Below are 13,941 nucleotides of genomic sequence, written 5' to 3' on the forward strand. Positions count from 1 at the left end.
AGAACAGACGGCATCAGACCACATGTTGTTGGACGTGGAGAAGTTTCATCCTGCAGCTTGAGAAACGCAATGGGCAGGCAGGATGAGAGCCGCAGGCTCACGGCACCTTAACCTGAGACAAGGCTGATCCTCAGCCCGAGCTGCGTGAAAAAACGATGGCGCTGGGCGCAGAAACCCAGGAATGTAAGAGACAAGTGGCAGACCGAAGAATAAGGTCCAGAGGGAGACAGAACTGCTGAGACCACTCTGACCCGACTGAGGGCAGCAGCTGCTATGTTCTGCTTGAGGCAAAAAGCCTCAGAGGTTTTCACGGGGACAGGTCATGAAATGACTCAGATGGCTGCGGACGTGCGTAACCCTTAGTCTGGGGCGTGATCCTAACAATTTACACACTGTGGCCAGCACTGTCCTTCAAGATCACATCTTTTCTTCAAGGGCTAATTATAAACAATAGCCACCAATTAAGTGCCAGTCCAGCACTGGGCTAGTGCTTTTCACATAAAACTTCCAATTAATCCTCATGATCCTATAAAACCAGAAACAACTAGATTTATAAACGAGGAAACTGGTATCCAAGGTTGAGCAGTAAGTAGGGGACGGCAGGATGGGCCACAGGGCGTCTGCCTCCAACCCCCATCTGCTGCGGCGAGGCCCGAGGCCCCCATCTTTGCTGCGGCGGCCAGCGATGGTGCGGATGGCACCCTGGCCTCTGGGTGTGCGCTCCAGGCTCGTCACCTCTCTGGGGCCCCACTGCAGGGTGGCACTACGCGTGTGAAACCCCGTGCTCCTAGCACGCTGGAGAGAGCTGCCTATCATCACATGACGTCCTCAGGGGCGGGCCACCCTCCTGGAGGAAGAGTATCTTTCCCACTACTTTGCTTCCAACTCCAATCTCCAACTGCTTTTCATCACAGCTTGCTTGCTTTCTTTTATACTAATGAAACAGTTAAGACAATTCGGTCCATTTTGTTTTATTTGTTAAATTGCTAAAAAGTCATCGGGGGGAAACATTAACAAAAAATAAAATCGACAAGAGATTTAAATATCAATGAAATCAAATCCACTTTTCATTCCTACACTGTTACGTGCCTACAGTGATCATCTCAGGGTAAGCCACCCAGGACCCCTGAGTCGCGTGGGAAATGTCACTGACAGCACCAGCTTCGTCAGGGCACAGCACGTGTGCGCTGACGGCAACCCTGGTTGTGGGAGGGGAGAGAGGGAGCAGAGAGCAGGGCAGCGCCAGCGCCTAAGGGGCGCTTCCATCTGACAATGAACACGGGGGAGGGAGCCACCCTGCAGAACGTGCCTCTGCGGCTCACGGGGAGGCCGCCTGGGGTGCGGGCCTGAAGTCTGGCTGCCTTGCCCCGGGTGTGTTCAGATCCCCCCACTGACTTGTGCGCTGGTAAGAGACCGCAGATAGTGCAAAGCAGGGCATGTCACCGTGCCAGGACCACAAGGACAAGGACAGACCGGCCAACCAGCCAGCCGGGAATGTCACTCTGAATGGGAAGGAAAGAAGCGAAAAGAAGGAAACCCAGAAAGACCAAGTGAAACGGAAGGGAAGCATCCCCTTGTTCTCCATCAATTGGTGGCTTTCTGTCCTCCGAAGTCAAGACTTGAGTTGCTTTTCTTCCTTCTTCCTCTTCTTCTTTTAAAGAGTTTCAGCATGGTTCCTAGGATAGTTCATGGTTTCAGCTCTTGATATTAAACTCAAATGTTAAAACCAAATCAATCTGTAGAGGACTGGGAGGAAAGTAAACCCAGGATTGCTTTACAACTAAAAGTTAAGCTTGTTCTGACATCAAATTTGTGCTCCCCAAAAAGTGGGGTGGGTACAGTGGGGAGGGGGTGGTTTTTGGAACCCACCGCCAAAGCATAGAAGCAGGGCGGAAATATGAGCAAAAATACAGAGCCCTCTCTGCTGCACAGCCTGCAAAATGAGGGGACAGGAAGCTCTGTTCAGAAGGGAAGGAAGAGACTAAAACTCTCACGCAGTCAACGTGGTGGCCAGTGACTCAATGTGGCGGGGCGGGCTGTCAAGGCACGCTTGCAGGAACAGAAGGGGTTAAAGCTTCAAGTAGAGACAACAGGTACCTTAAGTACTTAAATACTGATAAATATTTGCTCAGGTGCTGCTGAGGCTTTAAAAAAATATTCTGTTTCCTCAGTGAATTTTAAGACAAAATCGGCATCACGTCAAAACCAGAGTGGTGGTTCAGCTGGATCTGACTGAAGCGTCCGCGGTGGCTGGGTCGCCCGGAGCCCCCCTGCACCCGAGGCGGCGGCTACCTGGGCTGGGCTGCGTCGCTCTCCCCGGACACCCGACCATAGTGCCCAAGAGTCACCGGGACCGACGCCACGGGGGTGGCAGAGGCAGAGCCTTCTTAAAGGAGCTGTAAACAGACAGTCTGCTTCCAGGCGGTGTGGGTAATCCTGGGAGGCCACGGAGCTCCAAGGAGCCAGGCTCCTTTCTACGAGAGTCATCAGCTCTGCTGTCCGCCTACTTGGGGACAGTAGAAGGAATTGACAGGTTAACAGCCGGTTTAGGAAGGCCACGGGACAAAGGGAAAGATCACCAAGTTGAGACTCAGAACTTTCAGGCTTCCTAATACTTTATATTTCTGAGTGAGTTCTGAGGCACTGTCCATGCACAGACGCAATATATAGACAAGGTCCAGCAACAGTAACGCCAAAATTGCTAGTCTTCTAGGCTAGCTTTCTCTTGTGAATAAGGACCCCCGCACGATCTAACGGTCTTTGCCAAAGAAGGCCTGGCAACGGGCCCAGAGTAGAGTCTGGAAAGCTAACTGCTGAGCTGAGAGCAGCTGGACACCACACTAAGTAGGCACACGGCAGGCTCCTCGGCCGGGGAGCACGCGGAGCGGCCTCTGGAGCACGTACCCCTCCCCGCGAGCTGGCCCTTTCCTGGGCTTGGCACCAAGGGCGCTTTCCCACCAAGACCACATTGTAAAAGCTAATGGCTCGGGGAAAGGGTTTAACATGATGTAACAGGAGAAAGCAGGCTTATCAGACAGGCTGCTGAGAGCTGGCTGGGCGCCAGGACCCAGGGCCAGCTGCAGCATGCTTCGGCTCGGGAAATGTGGACAAGAAAACGAGGAGAGCGGGGCTGAGAAACAAAATCAAGACCTGCAGGCAAGATAACGCTCTTCTGATGAGAAGTCTCCAAAATGATCCACACTTAAGTGGTGCTGATGCATGTTTATCCAGGTCATGGTTTAGAGACTGGTAACATAATTTCCCGTGTCAGCCCCCCGCCCCCTACCCCACCAACACTGCTCTGGTTGGAAATGTTACCTCGGAAATGACATGAAAGTGAAAACCCAAGCCTTGTTTGGGTGACAGGTGAACAAGACAAAGAAAGAACCGCCCCTGAGGTCAGCCATGCTTCAGAGAACCCAAGCACCAGTCAACAGCCAGGCAGAAGAATGCATGCCACAAGCAAGGGCGAAAACCATTCTAGAAGGAACTGCTCTTCCAAGATCAATTTCCACGTTCTATAAACATGGATGGGTGTGTCCAATGTGCTTTGGAAATAAAAAGAAGCCCACAGTACCTTCTGACGCATCAAGGATTTCTCATGATACTGGTATCTCAGAACTCCCTGCTGGTCCCCTAGTGACTTGAGAAACAGGGTTTCAGAAATATTTTTAAGAGATTTCTCTAGACACCCAAACTTAGTAAAAGAAAGTGAGAAAGGTTTTAGGGCTTAAAAAATTTTCACATGGTAAAGAAAAAGGAGGTGGGGGAGGGAGGCGGGGAGAACAGCAGCTGTAAACAGAAAAGGAGGCCTCCAAGTGTCAGGTTTTAAGGGAAAGAAAAAGAGAATAAATACGGATTTTGGAAACTGTGATGAAATATGATTATTAGAAAATTCCACAATCAGACCCCAGAGTGTTTTCTAAGACATGGAGGGAGCACGCAAATAGGTGCTTCTGCGTGAACGTTGTTTCATGACGACCCTGGCACATACGTGGAGCAGATCCCCGCTGGGTAACTTTCCTCAGTCCCAGTGGGCAGAAGAGGGCTGGGCAGAGGGCACCACGGCAGACAACAGCGGTCTCAGGTCCTCTGCGGGCAGAGAGCAGGTGTCTACACGTCACTTTACCCGCCAGCACCGAAAGCCTGTGAATCTGAAACCCCTGCCCGTGCACTGCACGCATGCCCTTTCTGTATCTAGCTCTGAGAAGGCCAAGTAGGATTTACAGGTGGCTCTTCAGTTTCTGTAGGAAGGTTCTGGCATTAATCTGTTCCCTAAATTCTTGGTCTAGTTACCAGAAAAGTAGAAAAAGGCGGCAGAGCCTCTGCTAAAACACAGCAACAATTTTATCTGAACCAGGACGGAGCTCTCTCCCTCTTTGTGAACAGAGTTGGCTATATAATATTTCTTTTTATTCAGATTTATATAATTTTTTTTTCTTAATGGAGATTTGATCCCAGCCTGGAGTGGGTGAGGCTGGGAACTGGGGTTTGGTTTATGAGAGTGATTTTTGTCCTCTGTTTTCTCAATTCTCAGTCCAAATGCTTGCACGCTGGAAAATTCCAAATTAAAAGCCACAGAAAGGGGAAAGGTTTTAGAACATATTATCTCTTTGCTCGCACAAAGTACAAGGCGTTTGTTTTTGGATAGTATTTCACATTCTGTTTCTTGTCCATGAGTCCTCCAAATATGATGAGTTCACCCCTGCCTTGTACCACTGTATGCAGGCTGGTTTCGGGAGGTCCGACCACAGAGCTGCTATTAAATACTTTCCACTTGACGCGCCCCTTCTCCTTGGTGTCCTTGATGTCCAGCACGTACATCTGCATGGGCTTGCAGTTCATGCTCTGGTACAAGGGCTTGCCCACATTCAGGGACTGCGGGGGGTGGTGGCCCAGGCGGCGGGCGATGGGGGGCAGGGCGTGTCCGTCCCCCTGTGCGGGCCCCGGGCGGGGGACAGGCACTGCTTCTCCGCTGCCCAGGTTCTGGCTCCCAGGGGAGCCCGGAGAAGACCCCAGGGGAGGGCTCAGTGCTGCAGAGGCGGGGGGGCCTTTGGACGACATCGCTTTGATAGCTTCCAGGCTGCGGCGCAGGGTGCCTGGGGAGACTGCTCCCGCGAGGGTGCTCGCCACGTGCGGCGGGGTGTGCACACCGTTCGTCTGCTCGGGAGGGTGTCGCAAGCCTCCCCCCGCTGTCCTGCTGTCCATGCCGTCCACGTGATTGCCACTGGAAGCAGGTTTCAGGTCCCAAGTCAGATCTATTGATCCTAACCTTAGATCTTTCTGATCAGGCAGTGATCCTCGTCGAGGGGCCAGGGACAGCCCCATTTTCAGGTCGTATCCTTCGGTGGTAGACGGGGTGCTCGGAGACACAGCCTGCACGGGGCTGTCCAAGGAAGAGCCACTTACAGCGGCCGACCCCGGAGATACAGTCCCCCCGTTCAGGATGGGCGAGCCGTCGCCCCTGGCCGGGGAAAGGCTTCCTTCTCGGGAACTTGAGGGGGTCTGCCTTTGCGCTCTGGGCCTCAGTGTTCCCCAGCGGCCGTTAACACAGGGCGCTTCATCCATGCTCCTCACGGGAGACTGCGAGCGGTATTCTCGGGTTTCGGGAACCAGGGCTGGAGGGGTGGCACTGATAGGGGATGGGCGGGAGTTCAAGCTGGGGCTAAGCGGTGCTCGCCCACTAGGTGCCTGGCTGAAGACGACCACACACTGCCCGACCTAGAAGACAGAAGACGTGTGCTCAGTTCTGATCATTTATTCAACTATCAAACATTTTACCATGAGCGTTGGGGACGGGCCGGGCATTCTGTAGATGTCTGACATCCCTACAAAGATGAAAAGAATCCAACCTGCCCTCCAGGCTGGATGGGACAATCTATACATATAAAGTGGTTGGTTATACATATAAAGTGGTTATATGTATAAAGTTGGTATAGTGAGACATGTGTGATCATTTGAACTATGTCTGCAGAGTAGGGGTGAAGGGAAGAACCGAGTATTTGTGTGGGGGACCTGGGGCAAGTTTTGTAGACAGAGATGCTTAAGGGATGGGTGGGCCCCACACAGGTGTTCCGTCCAGTGGCTCATGTGTGTGAGAAATGCCTGAAGAGCTGTGGTCAGTGTCCGCCTCTTTAGTGACATCAAGGTGTTTTCAGTTTCCATACAAAGCTGCTTAGCAATCTGACGAGTTAATCTGGCTTTAGAGCTTAGGCCCTCTCCCTCTGCTGGCCCGTCGGCTCTCCACTCACCCGGCAAGCTGGATGGCACCAGAGTTCTGGGGCCCCGTGGTCTTCATTCTCCACCTTGAGCGGCTGCCAGGCCCAGGGGCCTGAGTGCATGTGCAGCAACCAAGCATCCTTGAACAGCTGCAAGGGAAGCGCCAACAGCAGGGCTCAGGTGTGGCAGGGGTCACACACCACACGCACACACACGCAGGGCTCAGGTGTGACACGGGTCACACACCACACGCACACAGGGCTCAGGTGTGACACGGGTCACACACCACACGCACACAGGGCTCAGGTGTGGTACGGGTTACACACCACATGCACACACACGCAGGGCTCAGGTGTGACACGGGTCACACACCACACGCACACACACGCAGGGCTCAGGTGTGGCAGGGGTCACACACCACACGCACACACACGCAGGGCTCAGGTGTGACACGGGTCACACACCACACGCACACACACGCAGGGCTCAGGTGTGACACGGGTCACACACCACACGCACACAGGGCTCAGGTGTGACACGGGTCACACACCACACGCACACAGGGCTCAGGTGTGACACAGGTCACACACCACACACACGCAGGGCTCAGGTGTGACACGGGTCACACACCACACACACGCAGGGCTCAGGTGTGACACGGGTCACACACCACACACACGCAGGGCTCAGGTGTGACACGGGTCACACACCACACGCACACACACGCAGGGCTCAGGTGTGACACGGGTCACACACCACACGCACACACACGCAGGGCTCAGGTGTGACACGGGTCACACACCACACACACGCAGGGCTCAGGTGTGACACGGGTCACACACCACACGCACACGCACGCAGGGCTCAGGTGTGACACGGGTCACACACCACACGCACACACACGCAGGGCTCAGGTGTGGCAGGGGTCACACACCACACGCACACACACGCAGGGCTCAGGTGTGGTACAGGTTACACACCACATGCACACACATGCAGGGCTCAGGTGTGACACGGGTCACACACCACACGCAAACGCACGCAGGGCTCAGGTGTGACACGGGTCACACACCACACGCACACAGGGCTCAGGTGTGACACGGGTCACACACCACACGCACACGCACGCAGGGCTCAGGTGTGACACGGGTCACACACCACACGCACGCAGGGCTCAGGTGTGACACGGGTCACACACCACACACACACGCACGCAGGGCTCAGGTGTGACACAGGTCACACACCACACACACGCAGGGCTCAGGTGTGACACGGGTCACACACCACACGCAAACGCACGCAGGGCTCAGGTGTGGTACAGGTTACACACCACATGCACACACATGCAGGGCTCAGGTGTGACACGGGTCACACACCACACGCACACAGGGCTCAGGTGTGACACGGGTCACACACCACACGCACACACATACAGGGCTCAGGTGTGACACGGGTCACACACCACACGCACACACACGCAGGGCTCAGGTGTGACACGGGTCACACACCACACGCACACAGGGCTCAGGTGTGACACGGGTCACACACCACACGCAAACGCACGCAGGGCTCAGGTGTGGTACAGGTTACACACCACATGCACACACATGCAGGGCTCAGGTGTGACACGGGTCACACACCACACGCACACAGGGCTCAGGTGTGACACGGGTCACACACCACACGCACACACATGCAGGGCTCAGGTGTGACACGGGTCACACACCACACGCACACACACGCAGGGCTCAGGTGTGACACGGGTCACACACCACACGCACACACACGCAGGGCTCAGGTGTGACACGGGTCACACACCACACGCACACAGGGCTCAGGTGTGACACGGGTCACACACCACACGCAAACGCACGCAGGGCTCAGGTGTGACACGGGTCACACACCACACGCACACAGGGCTCAGGTGTGGCAGGGGTCACACACCACACGCACACACACGCAGGGCTCAGGTGTGACACGGGTCACACACCACACGCACGCAGGGCTCAGGTGTGGCAGGGGTCACACACCACACGCACACACACGCAGGGCTCAGGTGTGGTACAGGTTACACACCACATGCACACACATGCAGGGCTCAGGTGTGACACGGGTCACACACCACACGCAAACGCACGCAGGGCTCAGGTGTGACACGGGTCACACACCACACGCACACAGGGCTCAGGTGTGACACGGGTCACACACCACACGCACACGCACGCAGGGCTCAGGTGTGACACGGGTCACACACCACACGCACGCAGGGCTCAGGTGTGACACGGGTCACACACCACACACACACGCACGCAGGGCTCAGGTGTGACACAGGTCACACACCACACACACGCAGGGCTCAGGTGTGACACGGGTCACACACCACACGCAAACGCACGCAGGGCTCAGGTGTGGTACAGGTTACACACCACATGCACACACATGCAGGGCTCAGGTGTGACACGGGTCACACACCACACGCACACAGGGCTCAGGTGTGACACGGGTCACACACCACACGCACACACATACAGGGCTCAGGTGTGACACGGGTCACACACCACACGCACACACACGCAGGGCTCAGGTGTGACACGGGTCACACACCACACGCACACAGGGCTCAGGTGTGACACGGGTCACACACCACACGCAAACGCACGCAGGGCTCAGGTGTGGTACAGGTTACACACCACATGCACACACATGCAGGGCTCAGGTGTGACACGGGTCACACACCACACGCACACAGGGCTCAGGTGTGACACGGGTCACACACCACACGCACACACATGCAGGGCTCAGGTGTGACACGGGTCACACACCACACGCACACACACGCAGGGCTCAGGTGTGACACGGGTCACACACCACACGCACACACACGCAGGGCTCAGGTGTGACACGGGTCACACACCACACGCACACAGGGCTCAGGTGTGACACGGGTCACACACCACACGCAAACGCACGCAGGGCTCAGGTGTGACACGGGTCACACACCACACGCACACAGGGCTCAGGTGTGGCAGGGGTCACACACCACACGCACACACACGCAGGGCTCAGGTGTGACACGGGTCACACACCACATGCACACAGGGCTCAGGTGTGACACGGGTCACACACCACACGCAAACGCACGCAGGGCTCAGGTGTGACACGCGTCACACACCACACGCACACAGGGCTCAGGTGTGACACGGGTCACACACCACACGCACGCAGGGCTCAGGTGTGGCAGGGGTCACACACCACACGCACACACACGCAGGGCTCAGGTGTGACACGGGTCACACACCACACGCACACAGGGCTCAGGTGTGACACGGGTCACACACCACACGCAAACGCACGCAGGGCTCAGGTGTGACACGCGTCACACACCACACGCACACAGGGCTCAGGTGTGACACGGGTCACACACCACACGCACGCAGGGCTCAGGTGTGGCAGGGGTCACACACCACACGCACACACACGCAGGGCTCAGGTGTGACACGGGTCACACACCACACGCACGCAGGGCTCAGGTGTGGCAGGGGTCACACACCACACGCAAACGCACGCAGGGCTCAGGTGTGACACGGGTCACACACCACACGCACACAGGGCTCAGGTGTGACACGGGTCACACACCACACGCACACGCAGGGCTCAGGTGTGGTACGGGTCACACACCACACGCACGCAGGGCTCAGGTGTGGCAGGGGTCACACACCACACGCAAACGCACGCAGGGCTCAGGTGTGACACGGGTCACACACCACACGCACACAGGGCTCAGGTGTGACACGCGTCACACACCACACGCACACAGGGCTCAGGTGTGACACGGGTCACACACCACACGCACGCAGGGCTCAGGTGTGGCAGGGGTCACACACCACACGCACACACACGCAGGGCTCAGGTGTGACACGGGTCACACACCACACGCACACAGGGCTCAGGTGTGACACGCGTCACACACCACACGCAAACGCACGCAGGGCTCAGGTGTGACACGCGTCACACACCACACGCACACAGGGCTCAGGTGTGACACGGGTCACACACCACACGCACGCAGGGCTCAGGTGTGGCAGGGGTCACACACCACACGCACACACACGCAGGGCTCAGGTGTGACACGGGTCACACACCACACGCACGCAGGGCTCAGGTGTGGCAGGGGTCACACACCACACGCAAACGCACGCAGGGCTCAGGTGTGACACGGGTCACACACCACACGCACACAGGGCTCAGGTGTGGCAGGGGTCACACACCACACGCACACACACGCAGGGCTCAGGTGTGACACGGGTCACACACCACACGCACGCAGGGCTCAGGTGTGGCAGGGGTCACACACCACACGCAAACGCACGCAGGGCTCAGGTGTGACACGGGTCACACACCACACGCACACAGGGCTCAGGTGTGACACGCGTCACACACCACACGCACACAGGGCTCAGGTGTGGTACGGGTCACACACCACACGCACACAGGGCTCAGGTGTGACACGGGTCACACACCACACGCACACACACGCAGGGCTCAGGTGTGACACGGGTCACACACCACACGCACACAGGGCTCAGGTGTGGCAGGGGTCACACACCACACGCACACAGGGCTCAGGTGTGGCAGGGGTCACACACCACACACACACGCACGCAGGGCTCAGGTGTGACACAGGTCACACACCACACGCACACAGGGCTCAGGTGTGGTACGGGTTACACACCACATGCACACACACGCAGGGCTCAGGTGTGGTACGGGTCACACACCACACACACACGCAGGGCTCAGGTGTGGTACGGGTTACACACCACACACACACGGAGGGCTCAGGTGTGGTACGGGTCACACACCACATGCACACACACGCAGGGCTCAGGTGTGACACGGGTCACACACCACACGCACACGCAGGGCTCAGGTGTGGTACGGGTCACACACCACACACACACGCAGGGCTCAGGCGCGGCACAGGTTACACACCACACGCACGCAGGGCTCAGGTGTGGCACGGGTTACACACCACATGCACACGCACGCAGGGCTCAGGTGTGACACGGGTCACACACCACACGCACACGTAGGGCTCAGGTGTGACACGGGTCACACACCACACGCACACGCAGGGCTCAGGTGTGGTACGGGTCACACACCACACACACACGCAGGGCTCAGGCGCGGCACAGGTTACACACCACACGCACGCAGGGCTCAGGTGTGGCACGGGTTACACACCACACACGCAGGCCGCCATCTCCAAGCTGCACCGTCCGTCACAGAGCGTGTGAGTGCCCCAGGGAGAAGAGCAAACTCTCTGGCCATTCATTCATTCATGTACGACCACTGGCCGGGCACATGAAACTGTACTCGGGACCCCATGAATCAACTCTACGTGGTTTTGAATTTTGCCTGTGGTTATATGTGTGTGTGTGTGTGTGTGTGTGTGTGTGTACATTGATAGAAAGGGTAGGTAAGACATATCCACAATGTCTGAACCTGCATTCTTAAATAAACTTCATGTGAATTCTGGCCACTATCAACTTACTTTCCCCTCTCACTCCTCTTTGTAAAAAATGACAGCAGCAAACCTTATAGCCTGAAGACTCGGTGGGAGTAGGAAGACTATAGATATGAATATTTAAGAGATAAATGTCTCTAATGAAAAGCTTCCCCCCTTCTCCCCAAAAGAGTGGAGAAGAGGGCCAGAAAATGCAGAGGCTATATATCCAAAGTGGAAAAGGTATTTTCTAAATGAAAACGCTACAGAAATGGCCTTGCAGTTTTACAAGGTGAGGCAGGGGAAGCAGGTTCCAAAAGCTCAGCAGCGGGTGCCTGGGAATGCCACACCAGCCATACTCACAGCATTGGGACCGCCACACCCTCCAAGGATTAAAATAGTTGCATCATCTATGACGATCTGGGAGAGGAAGAAATTTAAAATAAACCTACAAAGACACAGGCATCCAACCTCCAATACCTCAGTGGTAAATGAAAATAGCCTACTCGGCTCCCAAATGAGAGTATTCTATTCACCATAGGCTCCCCAGTCCCTCAAACCATGTCAGTTCTGATCCTTGTAAAAAACTACTGATGATTCACCTGAATGAATTCTTTGTTGATTAAATACTATTAAGACAAGAGTGCCAACCACATAAAATGCAGGGTTCTCTCAAAAAATAAAAAAGCAAAGTAAATGCTTTGGGGAGAGGCACAATAAAAAGCCAACAAAAATAATTATAACCCATCAGAAGTTGAAAAATAAATGCCAGCAAAAGAGAATGGTAAATTCTCCTTGGCTTGTGTGTGCTGGCATCTTACCTGACTCCCTCCTCCCTCTCCTGTCCTAACTGAAAGATGCTACAGTGTTTGCTGAATAGTTATTTTAACTCCTGAGCACCTGAGACTGGCCGCCTCGGGGATGAGGACTGGGCCCAGAGATGCTGGGCTTGGACCACGCCCACTGCTCCAGGTCTAGGACCCAGACGTCGCTGCTCCTGTAAGACAAGGACACGAGCATGAAGGAACCGGGCGCGCCCAGGGGCCACGAGAGCCGAAATAAAGGAAGGTACATTCATCAGGAGGTCTCCCACAATGCCATGCTCACAGTTAGCACTTAACCATATTGTTCTTGCCCTCCTTTCCCTGGAAAGGAGACTTTCAAACCTTTGCTCTTTCCATTGACCCATAAGGCCACATTTGAGTCATGTCTATAGCCAAACAGTAACTAAAGTAAGAGTTACTTAATTGGTGATAGCAGGAAATAGCTACTAGCTGTGATATAGTCTTTCAAAGGCAAATCCCACAAGGAAGAGAGCAAAATTATTCAAAAGGCAGTTCTATCACTGTCTAGGAGATAAAGATTTATCAACTTTGGCTACAGAAGGTAATTTTACCATGGTTAATGGAAGCTGCAGCTTTTGTGTCAAGGACAAATTGGCATCTCCAGCACTCAGGGGACCAGTATGGCCAGGACAGGCTCCTCCACGGCGGCCTCTGTTTTATGGTCCCCTCTCTAAGGGCATTTATTCACCCATGGGGACACAGGAGTGAGAACCCCAGTACCTTAAGCCCTGACCCTCTGACCTGGAGGGTAGAGCTCACACACCCCGCTCCATGAGTGTTCTATTTTTTTTTCTTTTTTTTCTGAGTGTTCTAAAATAAGAAGACGCAGAGAACCCTGAGAGAGAAGAGCGTCGGGTCTGGAGTGGTTTTACTGCTGACAGCTCATCAATTGCCATTTCAAAACGCAGGTAAAACGACCCTCCTGCTGATAATGCCAAATCAGATGAAGTACTTCAGACAGACTGCTCTGGCCGGAGCTGCAGGGCCGCGGGGAGGAGACAACCTCACGGAGGGCGTCAGGTGGGGCACAGCTTTCTCGCTCCTACCCACTCTCCCAACTCATGCCCATCCACCTCTCTCCTTCTCTAAAGCTCCAAGGGGCACGAGTTGGGCCCTAAGGAGAGCAAGGAGAAGTTCTCTTCTTCTTGGAAGGTGGCCTTCTGAGGGCACAGGCAGAAACAGACAAGGTGGAGGCCCCGTCACAACTTGATCCCACTGAACTAAACCACATACCGGACAACACTGAGATTCTACATAACTCTGATTTTTTTTTTTTTTTTGACATTTCAAAAAATGAGCTTTATTTTAAAATTAAAGACACGCTGAAAACAAACACACACTTTTTACAATTTATATCAAACATTTAAAACA

The 13,941-nt window shown here is 55.0% G+C and overlaps 1 protein-coding gene across 2 annotated transcripts in view; it reads right to left on the bottom strand.

The window, feature by feature from the left end:
• Window positions 1-955: 955 nt before the first annotated feature.
• FBXO42 (F-box protein 42) overlaps window positions 956-13,941 on the bottom strand; it is a 117,038-nt gene continuing 104,052 nt past the window's right edge. For both annotated transcript variants that reach the window (XM_043908914.1, XM_043908913.1), the window contains exons 7-10: window positions 12,626-12,722; window positions 12,089-12,145; window positions 6,252-6,368; window positions 956-5,721 (exon numbers count right to left, since the gene is read on the bottom strand). In XM_043908914.1, the coding sequence (XP_043764849.1) occupies window positions 4,606-5,721; window positions 6,252-6,368; window positions 12,089-12,145; window positions 12,626-12,722 (1,387 nt within the window). In that variant the 3' untranslated portion in view covers window positions 956-4,605. The remainder of the gene's footprint in view (window positions 5,722-6,251; window positions 6,369-12,088; window positions 12,146-12,625; window positions 12,723-13,941) is intronic.

This window comes from Cervus elaphus, chromosome 8 (genome assembly GCF_910594005.1).
Source record: "Cervus elaphus chromosome 8, mCerEla1.1, whole genome shotgun sequence".
NCBI classification, from domain to species: Eukaryota; Metazoa; Chordata; class Mammalia; order Artiodactyla; family Cervidae; genus Cervus; species Cervus elaphus.